Source organism: Myotis yumanensis, unplaced genomic scaffold, assembly GCF_028538775.1.
Source record: "Myotis yumanensis isolate MYYU_CA2020_CCGP unplaced genomic scaffold, mMyoYum1.0.hap1 SCAF_1, whole genome shotgun sequence".
In the NCBI taxonomy this organism is placed as follows: domain Eukaryota; kingdom Metazoa; phylum Chordata; class Mammalia; order Chiroptera; family Vespertilionidae; genus Myotis; species Myotis yumanensis.
The window spans coordinates 108770890-108794186 of record NW_027223752.1 but is presented as its reverse complement, the minus strand read 5'-3'; the positions used below and the strand labels follow the sequence as shown (position 1 = coordinate 108794186).

General features: G+C 36.9%; 1 protein-coding gene across 21 annotated transcripts in view; it reads left to right on the top strand.

Moving 5' to 3' along the window:
• PARD3 (par-3 family cell polarity regulator) overlaps nucleotides 1-23297 on the top strand; it is a 798768-nt gene that overhangs the window by 585331 nt on the left and 190140 nt on the right. For 14 of the 21 annotated variants that reach the window (XM_070429345.1, XM_070429287.1, XM_070429260.1 and 11 more), the window contains one exon: nucleotides 5032-5142. The exons of 6 other annotated variants lie outside the window; for them this stretch is intronic. In XM_070429345.1, the coding sequence (XP_070285446.1) occupies nucleotides 5032-5142 (111 nt within the window). Of the gene's footprint in view, nucleotides 1-751; nucleotides 1285-5031; nucleotides 5143-23297 lie in introns of those variants that run through there. One more of the 21 variants, XM_070429387.1, reaches the window with a different exon arrangement.

Below are 23297 nucleotides of genomic sequence, written 5' to 3'. Positions count from 1 at the left end.
TATAAATTAAGAAGAGCACTAGAATATATTGGGAAATAGAGTGAATGAGGGTATAGCTATATAATTTCTCCTTTTCATATTCTAGAATGGTTGGTATATTTTTTAACTTAGTCTTTTTTCATTTTTTCAAAAAAATTATAGCTGAGGGATTCATTTTTATCACAATTTTAAAGTAATATGCTGTGATTTCATAGTATACTTAAAGAAATTACATAATTTATTAATTAAAGTGGTACTAAGGGAAATGTCCCAGTGCCAATATATAAACATTTTATATGTAATAATTTCTTTACTTTTTCATACAATAACCTTGACTTTATAATTTGAAAAAGGAAAGTATATTGTAACAGTTTGATAACAAATTTACAAATAATAAAATAGATTATGGAACAGTCTAGGAAATTAATATTTTAATACAATACAATGAGAAAAATGTGATTCTTAAATGTGAGTCAGGATTCTATTTTTTTTCTTTTTAATCATGTGTCTCTAAGATAAAAGGCTGAAAGTTGGCAGACTTAGATATAAAACTAAAACTTGGTTTACAGTACAACCAAGACCACTATAAAAGAAATGTAATACAGCTAATCAAACTCACTGTTAGGTTTACAGCTGAAAATATATAAACTGTTTTGAAACGTGGAAAATTCACTCTCAGATTTTCATTTTATTATTAACTCATAATATTCTTGTAAGATGAAATTATACCTTTGGTACGGATATATAATGTATTCTGTGTCACACCTGTCAGAATGACTACCATCAACAAATCAACAAACAAGTGCTGGCGAGGATGTGGAGAAAAGGGAATCCTAGTACACTGCTGGTGGGAATGCAGACTGGTTCAGCCACTATGGAAATCAGTGTGGAGTTTCCTCAAAAAAATTAAAAATGGAACTGCCATTTGACCCAGTGATCCCACTTCTAGGAATATATCCTAAGAAGCCAGAAACACCAATCAGAAAGAATATATGTACCCTTATGTTCATAGCAGAATTATTTATAATATCTAAGATCTAGAAACAGCCCAAGTGTTCATCAGTAGATGAATGGATTAAAAAAAGCGGTACATTTACTCAATGGAATACAATGCAGCTGTAAAAAAGAAGGATCTCTTACCCTATGAGACAGCATGGAGGACCTGTAGAGCATTATGTGGAGCGAAATAAGCCAGTCAGAGAAAGACAAGTATCACAAGATCTTAACTATATGTAGAAGCTAATGAACAAAATAAACGGATGAACAAAAAAGATCCAGACATTGAAGCATGCAACAGACTGACATAGAGGGAAGGGAGGCGGCGGGTTGGTGGGGGGGGGCGGGGGGTGGTAGATTAAATAAAAAACTTACATTAGTACAGGAAAGGCCTGCTGAGGGGACAGGAGTGGAATGGAGGGGGTCAGTGGGGGTGGAAAAGGGAACATCTGTAATACTTTCAACAATAAAGGTAAATTTTTAAAAAATGTTCTCTGTATCTCTGAGTCTATTTCGGTTCTGCTTGCTCATTTATTTTGATTTTTTAATTTTTTAAAATGTTTTTATTGATTTCAGAGAGAGGAATGGAAAGGGAGAGAGAGCTAGAAACATCAATGAAGAGAGAGAATAATTGATTGACTGCCTCCTGCACGCCCCCTACTGGGGATGTGCCCTGACTGGGAATCCAGTCGTGGCCTCCTGGTTCATGGGTGGAAACTCAACCACTGAGCACAGTGGCCAGGCTAGATTCAATTATTGATACATATGTATTTATTGCCATTTATTTTTCATATCTTTAAAATTTATATCTATTGCTGAAAGTATTACAGATGTTTCCTTTTTTACTCCCCATTAACTCTCTCCATCCCGCACCCAATGTTCCCCCCAAGCCTTCACCACACTATTATCTGTTTCCAAGGGGTATGCATATATGCATATAAGTTCTTTTCTTATTTTTTATCTTATTTTTTCTTCTTCTTCTTAAAGAAGACACTTTAACCTTTTGTATAAAGATACAAGGACTTCCCTTCCTGGTACTGGAACCCTGGGCTGATGAAGGGGCTGATGAGGAGTTGGGATCCCTTCCTTTTCAGGGAACCTCCGCAGCCAAGATATCCCTTCTGATTAAAAACCGCCAAAAGTGGGTGTGGGGCCAGCCTGTTCTCCGTCTCCACCCCCCCGCCCCCCACTCCCCACCAGTCTCCATGTGGCTCTTCTTTAATTCCCTAGTTGTAGGACTTCCATTCAGCCAGATTTTAGCCAGTTCTGAACGATGGTTGTTCTGTAGCTTAATTGTAATTTTGGTGTGATTATAGGAGTGGGAGGAGGTGAACACCTCCTTTACTTCGCCATCTTGACAAAAAATCCAAGAAATTAATACATTATGTATTTCCGGATGCCTCATTGTTGGAGAATTTTTAGGATGGGAATTCACATGGGCTTTAAATACTGTCTACATGTTGATGACACTGAAGTTAATCTATATAGCCCTATCCTCTCCCATGAACTATTTTTTAAAAATAAATTTTTTCTCTTTAATGCTCTGTGGATGTTCAATAAATTTTTGTCAAATGAATGTACATTGTGTTTTAGATATTGACTTGTACTAGATGTATACATTTTTAAATATTCATTAATTTATAAACTCAATCGTTATGCTTAACTTTTAAACATTATTAATAAAACAAAAATTAAAGAAAGAGAAAGTTTTTATTTAGGAATATATCCCAAGAAACTAGAAACACCAATCAGAAAGGATATATGCACCCCTATGTTCATAGCAGCACAATTTACAATAGCTAAGATTTGGAAACAGCCTAAGTGCCCATCAGCAGATGAGTGGATTAGAAAACTGTGGTACATCTACAAAATGGAATACTATGCCCCTATAAAAAAGAAGGAACTCTTACCATTTACAACAGCATGGATGAAACTGGAGAGCATTATGCTAAGCGAAATAAGACAGAGAAAGATAAATATCACATGATCTCACTCATTTGTGGAATATAATGAACAACATAAACTGATGAACAAAAACAGATCCAAAGACAGAGAAGCATCTATCAGACCATCAAACCTCAGAGGGAAGGGTGGGGGTAAGGGGGAGAGATCAACCAAAGGACTTGTATGCATGCATATAAGCCTAACCAATGGACATAGTCACCGGGTGGGGGGGGGGGGGGGTGAGGGCATGGGTGGGGCGGTGGGGGCAATAGGGGAATAAGGACACATATGTAATACCGTAATTAATAAAGAAAAAAACGTTAATAGAGAAACTAACCAGGAAATATAACTGGGGATAAGGAGTAAATGGGGCAAACTTGCTAGTCATCCTAAAATACTATTATTTGATATATTCCCATTTGGTTACATTACTTTAATAAAAATATATTTTAAAGGTAAAAAATGCTTTTAATTTAATACTTCCAAAAATATATTTTATCCCTTGTTAGAATTGGTTAGATGCTGGACTTAAGTTATTGGGATTATTTTTTTTCTTTTCTTTTCAATTGAAATGATCTTCTAATTTCTAAATAACATTAAAATTTAAGTGTAGATATATTTTATAGAAGTTAATTTTACAGCCATTTTTTAGTGCTATCTAGTACTTTACATACTTCTTAAAGTAATGGTTGTGGCGTTGTTTTAACTTTTCTATTTTAACACTTTAAGGATGCTTTCTCTTCCTTACATACCTCTGCAGAATGTTACTTCAATTAACATATGAGATATTGTCATGCACACTTCACACATCAACCAATATTTGACATCAAATTTATATCTATAATAATAAAAGCATAATATGCTAATTAGACCGGACGTCCTTCCAGATGACTTTCCAGATGAAGCCATGGCTGTGAGGGAATCCCGGGTCCCAGGTGCCAGAGGGAAACAGGTGCCAGCAGCCAGGGGAAGGAAGGCCTACCTCTGCAGAAATTTCATGAATCAGGCCTCTAGTTAATAAAATAATGACCTATTCTACTAACCAATGCATTAATTGAAATATTTTTCTCTCTTTTATTTCAAATTTGAACCTTCCCCTCACTCCTCTCTTTTTCATATGATTGTCACCAAAATCAGGTTTCTACATTGTCCTCAGATAGAAATATCAGTACACTTTACATATTTATGAATGCTTATGAGTAACTGTCTCTAAAATATTTCTTTTCTGAAACATCTGGAGAGCAAGTCACTATAGGTGAAGATTATCTGAGGGTATGGAGCACATGTGTTTCAGACAACATGTCTTTTATTGGAGAAAATAACAGAGCAGGAAAAAGAACTGATTCCAAGTTTTATGTCTCTTAGTGTTTTCTTAGCCTCAAGCTCAATGTCTATCTGTGGAAGTTTGTTTGGACTATTTTGAATCATGCATGTGTGTTGTTTTTTTTATCAGATATAGATTTCCAAGTTAAAGAGTCCACCATCAGCAATTGCTTTCCATCAGATTTAGGAAAAGAATTTGAAGAGAATGCCTTAAAGCTTTCAGTTTTGTAAGCTAAAAGTATTATAGCACTGTAAATTATCTTTTGTACTTAAAACTTTGCAAACATGGTCTGGTTCGTCAGTTTTTAAACCATGATGAATGTTTCCAATAAACCTGGTTAAGAAAATAAAGAACTTTTGTTATGGAGAGGTTATTAAACAGATGATTGTGCATTATTATTCTCTTGTCCTAAGAGAAACCCACTCCAATGCAGACTTTTATCCTCCATTATCTGAAGTATTGGGCACTCAGTTCTACACATTTATTAATTATTTGTTTAATAAGGATGAACTTAAGGGTTCTGTTATTGTGTTGTTGTTTTTGTTTTGCAAAAGAAAAATGGGTATTGAGGCCATTTTCCAAAATGGTTTTCCCTGGGAAGTTTTAATGAAAAAGGAATAAAATAATCAAGTTAAATATGTTAATACTGGGCAAAACTAGCGAACCACAGGAGACAGTTTGGCCCTGATTTTTAGGGAGCTCACATTTGTTGGGTACATATGTCTTTATCACAAAAGAAGAACTTGTTTTGGATATATTGACAAGTTAGAATTTTTTGTTGTCAACAGGTTTGGCAAACATCGAAAAGATGACAAGATTGAGAAAATGAGTAAAATAAAAATACAGGACTCCCTTACTTCAGAAGAGGAGAGAATACGAATGAAGCAGGAACAGGAGAGGTAGACATCAGTTATTTGATTAAACCTCATTAGATAGAGGTTCTTCTTTTCTTTCTACTCTTTCTTATTTTTTTTTTAAGTATAAAGAATTTGACCCTGGTTGGTGTGGCTTAGTTGGTTAGAGCGTTGTCCCGTATACCAAAAGGTGGCCGGTTTGATTCCCAGTCAGGGCACATACCCAGATCTCTCTCTCTCTCCCTTCCTCTTTCTAAAATATATATATTTTAAAAAATAATAATAATAATTGTAAAGAATTTACATTCAATTGATTTTTATTTTTTCTGCATGAATCCAAGTACTGATGGTTATGGGATGAATACAATGCAAAAAAAGGTTCAAATGAAAGAAAAACTTACACTTTTTTTAGGGCATTAAAATTGATTTTATTGGTTTTAGTTAAGCCATTTTGCACAGGAAGTAGTAAGGCATTACATGCTTGCATCTGGAAGAAATAAAGAGTGTTTACTCAGTTGGCTTCAAATTTAGTGTTCAAGTTCCCAGAATTCTGACATCAGAATCAGAATCCATGTAATTCAGGTAACCTTTGCATTTAGGTCACACATTGTCATTGAAACAGCTTGACTTTTAAAAATTAACCTTTTTATAGAAAAATATATTTTTCTATAGCAGAGTTTTTCATATTTCCTCTGACCTCTTGAATCAGAAGAAGCAAATCTAAATGGGATTAGTTTCATCAAGTATTTTATACACACACACACACACACACACACACACGAATGTATATGTTTATCATGAAGAGTAACAAAAATTTTTAAGAATTTACTTATTTGCTTGAGCCAATTCAGCCTTATTTTTCATGAGAGCTGATTTAGGTGTATTTGGAATTGTACCATCTCTGAGTTGGAAAAAACTAGGTGCTTTGATGCTTGTGAAAGCCCAAACATAATGTGAGCAAATGAGTGTCCATGAGTGTGTGTGTGTGTGTGTGTGTGTGTGCGCGCGCACACGCCTGTATTTTGGTTAATTAAATATTATTCTAGTATTTTATTAGTAAGTGTAAAAGGGAAGTTTTTGTTGTTTCACCATATATTAAATACAGAATCCTATATAATAAAAGAGTAGCATGCAAATTGTCCCCTCGACCAGGAGTTCTTCCGGGAGTTCGACCAGGGGGCACGGCTGGCCGGGGGAAGGGAGGGAGGCCCTGGTGGCAGCAGGCAGCCAGGGGAAGGGAGGGAGGCCCCAGCCGGCTGCAGCCAGCTGCTAGGGACCCTGCCAGTGCACCAATTTTGTGCACTTGGCCTCTAGTATAATATAAAATGTTTATTTTTATAATGTTCCCTTTCTCAGGAATCTCTTACCTTTGTTAAGAAAAGGAAAAGATTTTAACATTAACAAATTGATATAATACAATATAATCAATTGTGAAAATAGGTGACTGTAGAGTTTGGGGAAGGGAAGAGATTGGTGGGGCTAAAGTTAATAATAAGTGCTTTATAGAAATGGTTATTTGGATCTAGGTTTAGCTCCCAAGAACTTATGCATTTCGAAAAATGGAAAAATTCTGTACCCACAGCCAGTTTCTCCCTATCCACCCCACACAAGGGTCCTGGAGAGTGGGCAATCTTTTAAATGCTTATATTCTTTAAACATTTTGGTTGTATTAGTGGTTAGTAGTATCTCTATGAATGCTTTTCTTCTATTTCTTTAAAAATTTTAATTATTTTATCTGGTATCACCTCATTTTAGCATTAAGGGATGAAACAACTTTTCCTCATACCTATAAGATAGGTTAAAGAGCAAAACTTCAGTCATAGAAATTTGAAGATCTAATTAGCCCTATTGAACAATTCATGAATCAGACAGCATCTTGTCTAGCAAGTAAACAGGTACTCTGAGGAACCATGAAAAATAGAAGGTTTTTGTAGGAAACTAGGCTGGACAAGAAAGCCATTAGCGAAAGAAAAGAAAGGATTGTTTCAGGCAAGGTCACCTTCCCTAAAGAAGGTGGGGGTCTTCTCAGGCAGATGCTCTCAGCTTCCTTTGGGGGAGATGGAGAGGCCCACAGGACAGATTACCTCATTGGTGTTGACCAGAAAATTCAGACTCACTGATTTAGACTACATTTCCAGAGAAGGTTCGAAACCGCAGTTGGTATCAAGGTGAATCAAGTCTAGGTTCGGTGTTAGGGGCTTTAGCATGATAGGGCCTCCATTTGGGGCCTGTGGTTTTCTCTTTAACAGGTACCACTATTGATTTCAATGTGTGTTCATCCCTTGAATTGGAAATGTGTCTTTAAAACAGTTGTTCCTACTTGAGAAAAAAATTTTAGGACCCATTTTGAATACTATGTAAGTCTTTTCAATGAGCTTTTACTCCAATATTACAAAAATAATAAAAACCTCACTTAAAATTATGACTTTTTTTCTATTGATGGTTTTTACTGTTATTGCTACTGAAATGGCATATTGTACATATTTTTAAAGTAAGAAATTTAGTGAAATATTGTCCCTCATTTGGGAATTCAGCATAGACACCAAGTTGGCAGCTTACGTATTGGTGGATGGCGTTGTTTAGATTTCCCTAACAGGGTAAGCTAAAGCTTTGATTTGTTGAGCCACAGTATTTCTGTTATTTGCAGAAGTGTTTTGAGGAGCAAATAGAGTATTTAATTAGTTGACTAAAACCTACTTTATATTGAACTGTTTCTTCCAATTGTCTTGTAGCATAAATTTCATTCTGCTATGAATTTAGGTTTTATTTAATGAATTTTGTAATACTGATTTTCACACACAGGAAATACTGTTGGGAAAAACAACAGGAACTTTCTGATTGTTTCTGGGTGGCAGTACAATAAGTTTGGGTAAAATGTTTTCTAAAAGAGTTGATTGTATGATCTTCAACATCGTTTTGAAGGTGATTGATTAACAAATATCTAATATGTAGCAATCTGAAATTTATCTTTAAAATTTTTAGTACACTAATATTAGTACATTTTATCTTCTGTAGACATTAACAGCATTTTTAAAAATTAAAATCATTTAAGGTCAATTTCTCTTTTTTTGAGTCTTTTGAAAAAATGTAACATTGACAGTTTTATGTATTGAAGCTTCTTAAGTTTTAGAGATTGAAGTATTTGGGGTATAATGGAGTAATTTAAGTATGCAATTGATTTTCCATCCTTAGGAGTTGATCATTCCTTTTTTGGACATAAAAAGATTTTACTTCATAGTCATAAAATAGTTATTCTCATCTTACTCCATTGCAATTAGTGATAAAACCATCTATAATAATAAAAGAGTAATATGCTAATTAGACTAGACGTCCTTCCAGACTAAGCCAGGGCTGTGAGGGAAACCCAGGTCCTGGGTGCCAGAGAGAAGCCAGTACCGGCAGCCAGGGTGAGGAAGGCCTACTCCTGCATGAATTTCATGCATCAGGCCTCTAGTTTATTATAAAAGCAAAAATCCTCATAAATAGAAATGTTACAGGAACAGAAGTCTTGTATGTTTTATCTTCATCATGCATCATCCATCTTAATTAGAGAAAAAGGGTGGTGAACACTGTGACAAGAGTCTTGAATGAAAATCATTAATTGATGTCAAGCTGGAAAGACTGTTAGTATGAATTTAGTGACAGCAGGACAGAAATTAACCTTATTACTTTATTTAGCATATTATATTATTTTGTGTATTATTTTCTATGCAGGTTCAAGGCCACTTCATTACCATCATGGAAAAGACTCTTTTTTTTCCAATTACAAATTGAAATGATAAATTCTTTTAAATTTTAGTAAAAACATTAAAGGTTTTAAGCTTTCTTCCTCCCTTCCTCCCTCCCTTCCTTCCTTCCTTCCTTCCTTCCTTCCTTCCTTCCTTCCTTCCTTCCTCCTTCCTTCTTTCTTTTTTCTCTTTCTCTCTTTACATTTCAAGGCTCGGGAAATAGTCCATGATGGTGCTGCCCAGCAACATTAGTCAGTACAGCTATCTGTGATCATTTAAATTTCAGAATAGCTCTGTTGTTTATAAGTAGGAAGGAGTTTCTGAAAGCAATATATATTTATTTCCTTTGCTAAGTTTTGGGCTAATCAGTTTCTTCTGTCATTGTTGAGGTTTGGCCTGAGATAAATAAGATGAATGCTAAACAGCAACCTGACTCTTCAGAAAAAGGAATGACTCTTATATCTTAGAGACAATTTGTGACTTCAGGGTCACAAAAAAAAAAGAGGGGGGTGTTTGTTTATGGTATTGACCATCTGGAACCATTGTGGGCTCAACCATAAGACACTATCTTTTTTAAAAGTTTCCTTAAGGAACTATACTATTTTTATTAGGTCCCAAAAATATGTTCTCCCCTCAACCAATTATTCCTTTCCTGAAGTAAGTTTCTCCACAAAGAAGGGAAATATATAACATGTAAATAAAACTCTGGTTGTGTTACAAAGTTCATTTTCTCAAATCAAATCATAATAAGCAAGATATTCAAGTATAAAAGTATATAATAAAACCATTTGTGCATTTTGTTACTTTGACTTAATTGACACTAAAATTCCCCAATCTACAATACATTCCTAGTTTTTAAAATCTACTTTTGAGTGACATTTGCACAGCAAGCTTCCTTAGTGTTTCCTTCTACAGTGAACTTTAAAATGTAGAGTAATTCAGGCTAACCATCAGATTTGGTAGCCTTGTGCAACACTTCTCTCACCTTTGTGGGCTGCAGGCATGCTGTAGTTTTAGTTTAATGTTTTCATTACAAGTATGAGCCATCAGGGTAAAGGAGGGGTGCACACAACTTTTATAACTAAATTTATAACTAAATTCATTGGTGATGACAATGTTAACAATAAAAATATAATTTCTTTTGTTATTGGAGCTTAGAAAAAATCAGAGTTTATTGGAATCTACTATAGATGTGACTGTAATGTTTATTGGATTCAATGATTAGTAGCAATTGGTAATATTATGTCAATTTGAGTAAGAGAAAACAATTAAGAACAGAGCTTTATGAATAGTATTTCATGCTACTGAGCATTTCTTCTGAGCAATTGACTTGGTAGAAATTGACCCACCAATGAACATTTGTTTCTGAGTGATTTGGCACAAAAGAATATTCAAATCCAGAACTCGTCAATAATATAATGACACTAGAGGCCCGGTGCATGGGATTCATACACTGGTGGGGGGTGTGGCCTGTGGGGATTGGCCTGCTGTGGGAGCGCCATTCATCCTGGTTTGCCGAGCTGCTGTGGACCTACCCTCTGAGCAGCTGCTCCCTGGTCCAGCATCTTCCATGGAGCTGAAACACTCACCTCTCCAGAAGATCCAGTTGGGGCCAGGCCCAAGGACAATAGCACTGAGAAGCGGCGGAGTAGGCTTCAGTCCCATGGCAACCACGAATCCACCTCCCAGCCTCCAGGGTCAGCTCTGCAAGTAGCATACTGACTACCAGGGGGCAGCTCCTGTGTGGAGCATCTGCCCCTAGTGATCAGTGTGCATCATAGCAACAGGTTGACTGGTCATTGACTAGTCATTCAGCTGTTCGGTTGCTGGGCTTTTATTATATAGACTAGAGGCCCGGTGCACAAAAATTTGTGCACTCGGGGCGGGAGGGGGTTCCCTCAGCCCGGCCTATGCCCTCTTGCAGTCTGGGACCCCTCGGGGGATGTCCACTTGCCAGCAGGGAGAAAACCTAAGCTGCAGTCAGACATCCTTAGTGCTGCTGAGGAGGCAGGAGAGGCTCCCACCACCACCGCTGTGCTGGCAGCCATCAGCCTGGCTTGTGGCTGAGCAGACCTCACCCTGTGGGAACGCACTGACCACCAGGGGGCAGCTCCTGCATTGAGCGTCTGCCCCCTGGTGGTCAGTGCGTGTCATAGTGACCAGTCATTCCCAGTCCTTCTGCTGTTAGGGTCAATTTGCATATTACCCTTTTATTATATAGAATAGAGGCCTGGTACACGGGTGGGGGCCAATTGGTTTGTCCTGAAGGGTGTCCTGGATCAGGGTGGCGGTCCCGCTAGGGTGCCTGGCCAGCCTGGGTGAGGGGCTGATGGCTGTTTGCAGCTGGTCACACCCCCTTCAGGGTGGGGGTCCCGCTGGGGAGCCTGTCCAGCCTGGGTGAAGGGCTGAGGGCCATTTTCAGGCTGCCCACACGCCCTTCAGGGTGGGGGTCCCCATGGGGTGCCTGGCCATCCTGGGTGAGGGGTTGATGGCTGTTTTCAGACTGACCAAGCCCCCTGGCGACCAAAGCTCCCAGCCTTTCCTTTTTTTTTTATTCGCTCCAGCTCCTTGGCCTTGGAGACTGAAAGCAGGTATCTGGGATTTATTTACCTTCTATAATTGAAACTTTGTTGCCTTGAGAGGAGGCAGCAGCTGGCCGGGAAGCTTGGCTTCCTCCATCATTGGGGCAACCAAGCCTCCTGCTTGCTCCAGTTCTGTGGCTGCCGGCCGCCATCTTGGTTTGGTTAATTTGCATATAGTTGCTCTGATTGGCTGGTGGGTGTGGCTTAAGGCATAGCGAAGGTACGGTCAATTTGCATGTTTGTCTTTTATTTGTGTAGATTTGCCAGTATGTTTGGGTAGATTATTTAGCTCATGTTTCCCTTGAGAAGAGAATATCCATATTTTCTTTTTCTGATGGCTTCCTTTCTTAACAGGACTGCACTTTCCAACATAAGCTAGATTGTCTTCACTTTTAATGAAGTGAGCACCATATAGTTCACTCATTTATAAACCAATCTAAGTTACTCCCTTTGATTTCAGGGTGTTCTCTACAAATTCAGAGCTTTTGGCTTTATTTCTATTATAGTCCTTCATGTTTCTTCAGGTTCCCAAATTTCAAGACTTACGTGAATGTCCAGTTACTCTGAACATCTATAATATTAGGTGATTGTCTGATATAACCGAATATAGTAGTAAAGTGGGTTGTCAGATAAGTGATCATAATTGAGCTTCAAATTAATATCCCATTGAGTTGAAGAAGTCATTTCTCTTTCTCTGTAGTTTTTCTGGCTGAATACAAAGTCAAAAAGTATGGTGCAAAGAATAAAATTATCTCTTAACTTTTATAAACATTTCATATGGATAGATAGTATTTAGTGGTAATCAGCTTATATAATATCCATGACTGTCATCATGCTCCTAAATAAGTAGACTATAATAAAAAAATCTATAAATTTAGCTAATTTGACATTAGATTTTGAATTGATATTTCTGTTACAAATATTGTGTCTATGGGACTTATATTTATTAGAATGTAGGACTCTCCTGATAAAAAATTCAAATTTCCCAACATTCTCTTATTAAGAAAGTCATTGGTTCTCAACTCAGGAAATAAGTTCTCCCAGGGAAATTTTGGGTACCTGTGAACCACTGGGTACACTGATGGATGGGAGGTGGCTGAAACCAGTTGTGCAAGGAGTTCTACACAACAAATTGCTCTTTCTCAAATGTCACTGGACCCCTGTTGAGATACTCTGAGCTAAATGAATTTAAGTACTTCTATTTTATAGCTGGGGAATTAGAGAAATTTGACCCCGTGGGTCCAAAATTGAGAAAGCAAGCCTGTCATGATGGTGATAAAAGAAAAAAGGTAGAAAAATGCAAATTTTGCTTGCAGTGTTTGTTATTGGACAATTTTTCACCATTTAATAAAAACACACAAACTTTTTATTTTGTAATAATTTAGGTTCACAGGACGTTGCAAAGATGGTACAGAGAGATCTTGTGTGCTCTTCATTCAGTTTTCCTCAACTTACGTGACAATAATACAATATCATAGCCAGGCACCATCTGTGTATATAATTCTGTGTCATCTTATCACATGCATTGCTTTGGCACACTTGTGAGAAATAGGTTGCTTGAACTTGTTGGCTATTTCTGGGTTCTTAATTCTGTTTCATTGATCTATGTGTCTATCCTCCACACAGTCTTGATTACTACAGATGTATTACAGTCTTTCAATCATGAGTATGATTCCTCCCACTTTATTTTCACAGTTCTTTTTCACAGTTGTTTAGCTATTCTATTCTTTGCCTTTTCATATAAATTTAAAAATAATCTTGTCTATAGTTACAAGAATCTTGCTGGGGTTTTTATAGGAATTACATTAAACCTACATATCAACTTGGGGAGAATTGACTTCTTTACTATGTTGAGTCATCCTTGATCACAATATGTCTCTCTCCTTTTTTTAAAATATATTTTATTGATTTTTTACAGAGAGGAAGGGAGAGAGATAAAGAGTTAGAAACATCGATGAGAGAGAAACATCGATCAGCTGCCTCCTGCACACCTCCTACTGGGGATGTGCCCGCAACCAAGGTACATGCCCTTGACTGGAATCGAACCTGGGACCCTTGAGTCCGCAGGCCGACGCTCTACCCACTGAGCCAAACCAGTTAGGGCCTCTCTCCTTTTTTGATATTTGATTCTTTCATCAGTATTGTGTGGTTTTCAGCATGCAAGTCCTGTACAGGTTTTGTTAGATTCATATATATATATATATATATATATATATATATATATATCAGCCTTTATATTTAGGTATCTAAGTGTTTCATTATAAGTGATTATAAATTGCAGAGTATTTTTCATTTCAGCTTCTGTTAGCTTATAGAAATTCAGTAGGTTTTTGTACATTGAAGTTCTATCCTGTTATCTTACTGAATTTGCTTTTTAGTTCTAGGAAATTTTTATAGATTCCTGGGGATTTTCTATATAGATAATTGTGGCATCTGTAAATAAAATGGTTTTATTTCTTTCTTTCCAATCTGTATGCCATTTATTTCTTTTTCTAGCTTATGGCATTTTCTAGAGTTTCCAGTGCTATTGCTGGATTACAGTGGTAGGGGCAGATATTCCTATCTTTTTTCTAATCTTAAGAGAAAACATTCAATCTTTCTCTAATATGTATGATATTACCAGAGGTTTTTTGTAGATGCTTATTATCAAGATTAGGAAGTCCTTTTCTATTACTAATTTTTTTGAGAGTTTCTGTCATGATGAGTGTTGAATTTTATCAAATACTTCTTTCTGCATCAACTAATAAAGCATGCGATTTTTCTTCTTTATCCTATTATATTGATTGATTCTTGAATATTGAACCCTACATCCCTACATAAGCATCACTTGGTCATGTTGTATAATTCTTTTTATATATTACTAAATTATATTTGCTCATATTTAGTTAAGGATTTTTACATCCTTAACATATTCATGAGGAATATCATCCTGTAGTTTTCTTTTCTTTTTAAATATATTTTTATGGATTTCAGAGAGGAAAGGAGAGGGAAAGAGAGATAGAAACATCAAACATCAATGATGAGAGAGAATCATTGATTGGCTGCCTCCCACATATCCTACACTGTAATCTACCCCAACCTGGGCATGTGCCCTGACCGGGAATTAAACCATGACCTCCTGGTTCATAGGTCAATGCTCAACCACTGAGCAACAACGGCTGGGGCTTTTTTCTTTATTTTTTATAATATATCAAGAAAAGCTATTTTAAATATAATAATGTTACATGCAATAAGCACCAATTATTAAAGAAAAAATTATCTTAATTATAATAATATTACATGTAATAAACATTAATATTTCAAGAAAGAAGAATTTTAGTATAATGATATTACCAAAACTGTACTAACATAGTATGATATCACAAAACTTGTAGGAAATATTAAAAATCTGCAAATAACAGGATTACTTCTATTATATTCTAATTTTTTTTCTTCTGGCTCTATTTTTGTTCATCAATTTATTTTGTTCATTATATTCCACAAATGAGTGAGATCATGTGATATTTATCTTTCTCCAAATGGCTTAGTTCAGCACAGTCTTCTCCAGGTAATTCCATGCTGTTGAAAATGGTAAGAGTTCCTTCTTTTTTATAGTAGCATACTATTCCATTGTATAGATGTACCACAGGTTTTTAATTCACTCATCCATTGATGGGCACTTTATTGTTGAAAGTATTATAGATGTCCCTTTGTTTTAGTTTTTTTTTCCCCATTGATCTCCTCCACCCTGCACCCACCTCTTCGAGGCCTTTGCCAGACTATTGTCTGTGTCCATGGGCTATTCCTATCTAATACATAAAAATTTAGAAAGATTTAGAGAAAAGAAAATAAAAGATATGCCAGGTAAATATTGAACAGAAGAGCTGAAGTTGCTGCATGAATACTGGATACAGGCTTGAAGCCAAAACACAACTCATGAGATAAAATTAGTCATTGTAACATAACAAAAGGTTCCTTTCACTAAAGAGATAAGATGGTTCCCAATACTTATACACATAATAGAACAGTGTGGGGGTTCAGTATGAGTCTCACCAAGATGTGTCTCAGTGGTATGTAGATTTTTGAGCTAAGGGGAATTTTAGCTTCAGGCTCAAGTGAATATTCTGCCCCTTACTTTAACTACCTAAAAAAAAATTGTATTAGAGGCCTTGCCCATAATAAGACATTATCCTATACAATAAAAGGCTAATATGCAAATTGACCAAACAGCAGAATGACCGGTCACTATGACACACACTGACCACCAGGGGGCAGATGCTCAATGCAGGAGCTGTCCCCTGATGGTCAGTGTACTCCCACAGGGGGAGCGCCCCTCAGACAGAAGCTGGGCTCATGGCTGGCTAGCACAGCAGCAGTGGTGGGAGCCTCTCCCGCCTCTGAGACAGCGCTAAGGATGTCCAACTGATAGCCATCAGTCAGACATCCCCTGAATGCTCCCGGACTGCGTAAAGGTGCAGTCGGGCTGAGGGACCCCCTGCCCCGAGTGCACAAATTTTGTGCACTGGGCCTCTGGTTGGTGTATTTAAAAAGGCTGTAGATTTCTGGATATTAATTTTGTATCCTGCTACATTGCCGAATTCATTTATTAAGTCTAGTAGTTTTGATGGAGTATTTGGGGTTTTCTATGCACAATATCATGTCATCTGGGAATAATGACAGTTTTACTTCTTCTGTTCCAATTTGGATGCCTTTTATTTCTTCTTCTTGTCTGATCACTATGGCTAGCACTTCCAGTACTGTGTTGAACAGGAGTGGTAATAGTGGGCATCCCTGTCTTGTTCCTGTTCTTAGGGGAAATGATTTCTGTTTTTGCCCATTGAGTATGATGTTGGCTGTAGGTTTGTCATATAAGGCTTTTATTATGTTGAGATATGCTCCCTCTATTCCCACTTTGCTGATAGTTTTTATCAAAAATGGGTGTTGGATTTTGTTGAATGCTTTTTTTAAGTCTATTGATATGATCATGTGACTTGTCTTTCAATTTGTTTATGTGATGTATCACATTTATTGATTTATGAATATTGTACCAGCCTTGCATTCCTGGAAGAAATCCCACTTGATCATGGTGTACGATCTTTTTAATAAATTGCTGGATATGATTTGCTAATATTTTGTTGAGGATTTTAGCATCTATGTTCATCAGGGATATTGCCCTGTAATTCTCTTTCTTTTTAGTGTCTTTATCTGGTTTTGGAATTAGGATAATGCTGGCCTAGTAAAAAGAGTTTGAAAGTGTTCCTTCCTCTTGGATTTTCTGAAATACCTTGAGGAGTATAGGTGTTAGTTCTTCTTTGAATGTTTGGAAAAACTTCCCTGTGAAGCTGTCCGGACCTGGGCTTTTTTTGGTGGGAGTGTTTTTATTACTGCTTCCATTTCATCAGTTGTTATTGGCCTATTCAGGTTTTTTGATTCTTCCTTATTCAGTTTTGGGAGATTGTATTTTTCTAGGTATTTGTCTATTTCATCCACATTGTCCAGCTTGTTGGCATGTAGTTGTTCATAGGATTTTCTTACAATCCTTTGTATTTCTGTGGTGTCTATGGTTGCTTCTCTACTTTCATTTCTTATTTTTTTATTTGGGTCCTCTTTCTTCGTTTCTTGATGAGTCTGTCTAACTGTTCATCAATTTTGTTTATCCTTTCAAAGAACCAGCTGATGGTTTCATTGATTTTTTTTTTTTTTTTAGTTTCTATGTTATTTATTTATGCTCTAATCTTTATTATTTCCTTCCTTCTCGTGACTCTGGGCTTTTCTTGTTGTTCTCTTTCTAGTTCTTTAAGTTGTAGGGTTAAATAATTTATTGCTGATTTTTCTTGTTTTTTGAGGTATGCCTGTTGTGCTATGAACTTCCCTCTCAGGACTGCTTTTGTTTTGTCCCAGAGATTTTGGGTTGCTGTGTGTTCATTTTCATTTGTTTCCAGGAAGTTTTTTATATCTTTCTTGATCTTGTTGCTAACCTATTCATTGTTTAATAACATGCTATTTAGCCTTCATGTGTTTGTATGTTGTTGGGTGTTTTTATTGTAATTGATTTCTAATTTCATTCTACTGTGATTTGTGAAGATGCTTGTGATGATTTCAATCTTCTTGAACTTGTAGAGACATGTTTTGTGTCCTAACATGTGGTCTACCTTTGTGAATGATACATGTGCACTCGAGAAGATTGTATATTCTGCTGCGTTGGGGAGAAATATTCTATAAATATCTATTAGATCCATCTGATCCTGTGTGTTCTTTAGAGTCTCTGTTTCCTTGCTAAGTTGTCATCTGGAAGATCTTTCCAGTGAAGTCAGTGGGGTGTGAAAATCCCCTACTGTGGATGTATTGTTGTCAACCTCTCCATTAAAGCCCTCTAGAAGTTTTTTATATATTTAGGTCCTCCTATATTGGGTGCATATATGTTTACCCAGGGTATATCCTCTTGTTGTACCAATCCCTTCAGTATTATGTAGTGACCTTTGTTGTCACTTGTGTTGGTCTTCATTTTAAAGTCTATTTTGTCAGATAAGGATTGCTACTCCAGCTTTTTTTTTTACCTTTTCGATTTGCATGGAAAATATTTTTTCCCATCCTTCACTTTCATCCTGTGGGTATTTTTTGTTTTGAGGTGGGTCTCTTGTAGACAGCATATAGTTGGGTCATGTTTTTGTATCCATTCAGCTACTCTATGTGTTTTGATTGGAGCATTTAATCCATTTACATTTAGGGTTACTATTAAGAGGTACTTATTTATTGCCATTTTAATTCTGTATGGATAGGTTTTGCTCTCTGTTTCTTCTTCTCAGGAACTCCTTACAGCAATCCCTTTAGCATTTCTTGTAATGATGCTTGGTGTTGATGAACTCCTTTGGCCTTATTTTTTTCCTTTTTTTATTTTTGTCTGGGAAGCTCTTTATTTGACTGTCTATTTTGAATGATAGCCTTGCTGGATATAGTAATCTTGTTTTCAGATCCTTGCTTTTCATTACCTTGAGTACTTCATGCCATTTCCTTCTGGCCTGTAGAGGTTTTTTTTTTTTGCTAAAAATATTACAAAGGGTATTACATATGTGTCCTTCCCCCCCCCCCCCCCCCCCCGCCCTTGACAATCCCCTGCCCTCCCTTACCCCCCAGTGTCTTATGTCCATTAGTTATGCTTATATGCATGCATACAAGTCCTTCGGTTGATCTCTTACTCCCCTCCCTCCTGCCCCCCAACCCTCCCTGGCCTTCCCACTGCAGTTTGACAATCAGTTTGAGGCAGCTCTGCCTCTGTATCTATTATTGTTCAAAAGTTTGTAATGGTCTTTATTATCCATGAATGAGTGAGATCATGGGGTATTTTTCCTTCATTGACTGGCTTGTTTCACTTAGCATAATGCTCTCCAGTTCCATCCATGCTGTTGCAAATGGTAAGAGTTCCTTCTTTTTTACAGCAGCATAGTATTCCATCCTGTAGATGTACCACAGTTTTCTAATCCATTCATCTACTGATGGGCACTTAGGCTGTTTCCAGATCTCAGCTATGGTGAATTGTGCTGCTATGAACATATGGGTGCACATATCCTTTCTGATTGGTGTTTCTGGTTTCTTGGGATATATTCCTAGAAGTGGGATCACAGGGTCAAATGGGAGTTCCATTTCCAGTTTTTTGAGGAAACTCCATACTGTCTTCCATAGTGGCTGCACCAGTCTGCATTCCCACCAGCAGTGCAGGAGGGTTCCCTTATCTCCACATCCTCTCCAGCACTTGTCATTTGTTGATTTGTTGATGATAGCCATTCTGACAGGTGTGAGATGGTACCTCATTGTTGTTTTGATTTGCATCTCTCGGATGATTAGTGACTTTGAGCATATTTTCATATGTCTCTTGGCTTTCTGAATGTTCTCTTTTGAAAGGTGTCTATTTAGATCCTTTGATCATTTTTTGATTGGATTGTTTATCTTCATTTTGTTAAGTTGTATGAGTTCCTTATAAATTTTGGAGATTAGGCCCTTATCAGATATGATGTTGGCAAATATGTTTTCCCACGCAGTGGGTTTTCTTGTTGTTTTGTTGATGGTTTCTTTTGCTGTGCAGAAGCTTTTTATTTTGATGTAGTCCCAATTTGTTCAATTTCTCTTTAGTTTCAAGTGCCCGAGGAGCTGTATCAGTGAAGAAATTGCTTCAGCATATGTCTGAGATTTTGTTGCCTTTGGATTCTTCTAGAATTTTTATGGTTTCTCGTTGTACATTTAAGTCCTTTATCCATTTTGAGTTTATTCTTGTGTATGGTGTAACTTGGTGGTCTAGTTTCATTTTCTTGCATATATCTGTCCAATTTTCCCAACACCATTTATTGAAGAGACTATCTTGGCTCCATCGTATGTTCTTGCCTCCTTTGTCAAATATTAATTGAGCATATTGGTTCGGGCTAATTTCTGGGCTCTCTATTCTATTCCACTGATCTATATGTCTGTTCTTGTGCCAGTACCAGGCAGTTTTGAGAACAGTGGCTTTATAATACAGCTTGATATCTGGCATTGAGATCCCACCTACTTTGTTCTTTCTCAGAATCGCTGCAGCTATTTGGGGTGTTTTTTTATTCCAGATGAATTTTTGGAGAGTTCGTTCTAGATCTTTGAAGTAGGCCATTGGTATTTTAATGGGAAGTGCATTGAATTTATAGATTGCTTTGGGCAGTATGGACATTTTAATGATGTTGATTCTACCAATCCAAGAACATGGTATGTTCTTCCATCTCTTTATGTCTTCCTCTATCTCTTTTTTCAATGTCCTGTAGTTTTCTGAGTAGAGGTCTTTTACCTCTTTAGTTAAGTTTATTCCTAGATAGCTTAATTTTTTTGGTGCGATGGTAAATGGGATTGTTTTTACAATCTCTCTTTCTGAAAGTTCACTATTGGTGTATAGAAATGCCTCAGATTTCTTGGGGTTAATTTTGTATCCTGCTACATTGCCAAATTCATGTAGTAAGTCTAGTAGTTTTTTGATGGAGTCTCGAGGGTTTTGTATGTATAATATCAGGTCGTCTGCAAATAAGGACAGTTTTACTTCCTCTTTTCCAATTTGGATGCCTTTTATTTCTTCTTCTTGTCTAATTGCAATGGATAATACTTCCAGGACTATATTGAACAGGAGTGGTGAGAGTGGGCATCCCTGTCTTGTTCCTGTTCTTAGGGGAAATGGTGTTAGTTTTTGTCCATTGAGTATGATGTTGGCTGTGGGCCTGTCATATATGGCTTTTATTATGTTGAGGTATGATCCTTCTATTCCCACCTTGCTGAGAGTTTTTATCAAAAATGGGTGTTGGATTTTGTCGAATGCATTTTCTGCATCAATTGATATGACCATGTGGTTTTTTTCTTTCAATTTGTTTATGTGATGTATTACGTTTATTGATTTACAGACGTTGTACCATCCTTGCATCCTTGGGATAAATCCTACTTGGTCATGGTGTATGATTCTTCTGATGTACTGCTGAATCCGATTTGCTAAGATTTTGTTGAGGATTTTGACATCTGTGTTCATGAGGGAAATTGGCCTGTAATTCTCTTTCATTGTGTTGTCTTTACCTGGTTTTGGTATTAGGGTGATGCTGGCTTCATAGAATGAGCTTGGAAGTGTTCCTTCCTCTTGAATTTTTTGTAGTAGTCTGAGGAGGATAGGTTTTAGTTCTTCCTTGAAAGTTTGGTAAAACTCCCCTGAGAAGCCATCTGGTCCTGGGCTTTTGTTTGCTGGGAGCTTTTTGATGACTGCTTCAATTTCTTCCATAGTTATTGGCCTATTGAGATTTTTAGATTCTTCCTGATTGAGTTTTGGAATGTTGTATTTTTCTAGGAATTTGTCCATTTCCTCCAGGTTGTCTAGTTTGTTGGAGTAGAGTTGTCTGTAGTATTGTTTAACAATCATTTGTATTTCTGTGGGGTCTGTTGTTATTTAGCCTCTATCATTTCTGATTTGGTTTATTTGGGTTCTCTCTCTTTGCTTCTTGGTGAGCCTGGCTAGAGGTTTGTCAATCTTGTTTATCCTTTCAAAGAACCAGCTCTTCGTTTCATTGATTTTCTGTATTGTTTTTTTGGTCTCTATGTCATTTATTTCTGCTCTAATCTTTATTATCTCCTTCCTTCTGCTCACTCTGGGGTTTTCTTGTTGCTCTCTTTCTAATTCTTTGAGTTGTAGAGTTAGATGATTTACTACCATTTTTTCTTGTTTTTTGTGATAGGCCTGTAGAGCTATAAACTTCCCTCTCAGGACTGCTTTCATTGTGTCCCATAGGTTTTGGAATGTTGTGTTTTCATTGTCATTAGTGTCCAGGATGTTTTTAATTTCTCCTTTGATCTCATTGGTAACCCAATCAATATTTAATAACATGCTATTCAGCTTCCAAGTGTTTGAGTATTTTGGGTTGTTTTTATTGTAGTTTATTTCTAACATTATGCCATCGTGGTCTGAGAAGATGCTTTTTATGATTTCCATCTTCTTGAATTTGGGGAGACTATGCTTGTGACCCAATATGTGGTCTATTTTTGAATATGTCCCATGAGCACGTGAGAGGAATGTATATTCCATGGCTTTGGGGTGAAGTGTTCTGAAGATGTCAATTAAGTACATCTGATCTAGTGAGTCATTTAGGATTGCTGTTTCTTTGCTGATTGTTTGTCTAGAGGACTTATCCAGTGATGTCAGTGGTGTATTAAAGTCCCCTACTATGATTGTATTGTTGTCGATCTCTCTTTTGATATCTTCCAGGAGGTTTTTATGAATTTGGGTGCTCCTGCATTGGGTGCATATATGTTTACCAGGGTTATATCTTCTTGTTGTATTGATCCCTTTAGTGTTATGAAGTGGCCTTCCTTATCTTTTGTTATGGCCTTCACTTTGAGATTTATTTTGTCGGATATAAGTATTGCTACCCCAGCTTTCTTTTCCTTTCCATTTGCCTGAAAGATATATTTCCATCCCTTCACTTTCAGTCTGTGTGAGTCCCTTCTAATGAGGTGGGTCTCTTGTAGACAGCAGATGAGATGTATGGGTCATGTTTTTTTATCCATTCAGCCACTCGATGTCTTTTGGTTGGAGCATTTAGTCCATTTACATTTAAAGTTATTTTTGAAAGGTACTTGTTTGTAGCCATCTTTTTTTGTGTGTGGCTGTTTTCTTTCTGAGCTTTTTATTTCTTCTTTTTACACCAGTCCCTTTAACATTTCTTGCATGGCTGGCTTGGTGGTGATAAACTCCCTTAGCCTTTTTTTTTGTCTGTGAAGCTTCTTATTTCCCCTTCAATTTTGAATGATAGCCTTGCTGGATAGAGTATTCTTGGATTCAGTCCTTTGCTTTGCATCACTTTGTAGATTTCCATCCATTCTTTTCTGGCCTGATGTGTTTCTGTTGAGAAATCATTTGATAATCTAATGGGAGATCCCTTGTATGTAACTTTCCGTCTCTCTCTTGCAGTCTGTAAGATTCTCTCCTTGTCCTGAACATTTGCCGTGGTAATTATGATGTGTTTTGTTGTGGGTCTTTTCGTGTTCACGTTGTTTGGGACTCTCTGGGCTTGTGTGACTTTTTTCTTCCCCACCTCAGGGAAGTTTTCTGATATTATTTCTTTGAATAGGTTTTCTAATCCATGTTCATCTTTCTGTTGTTCTGGCACCCCTATTATTTGTATGTTGTTTCGTTTCATGTTGTCCCAAAGCTCCCTTAGGCTCTCCTCCTGTCTTTTAATTTTTTTCTCCAATTGCAGTACAGTTTGAGTGTGTTTTGCTTCCTTGTCTTCTAATTCACTAATTCGGTCCTCCGCTTCTCCTAGTCTGTTGATACTTTCAATGGTGTTTTTTATTGCAGCTATGTCGCTCTTCATTTCTTCTTGGGACTTACTTAAGTTGTTGATTTTTTCATCTATTTCTTCTA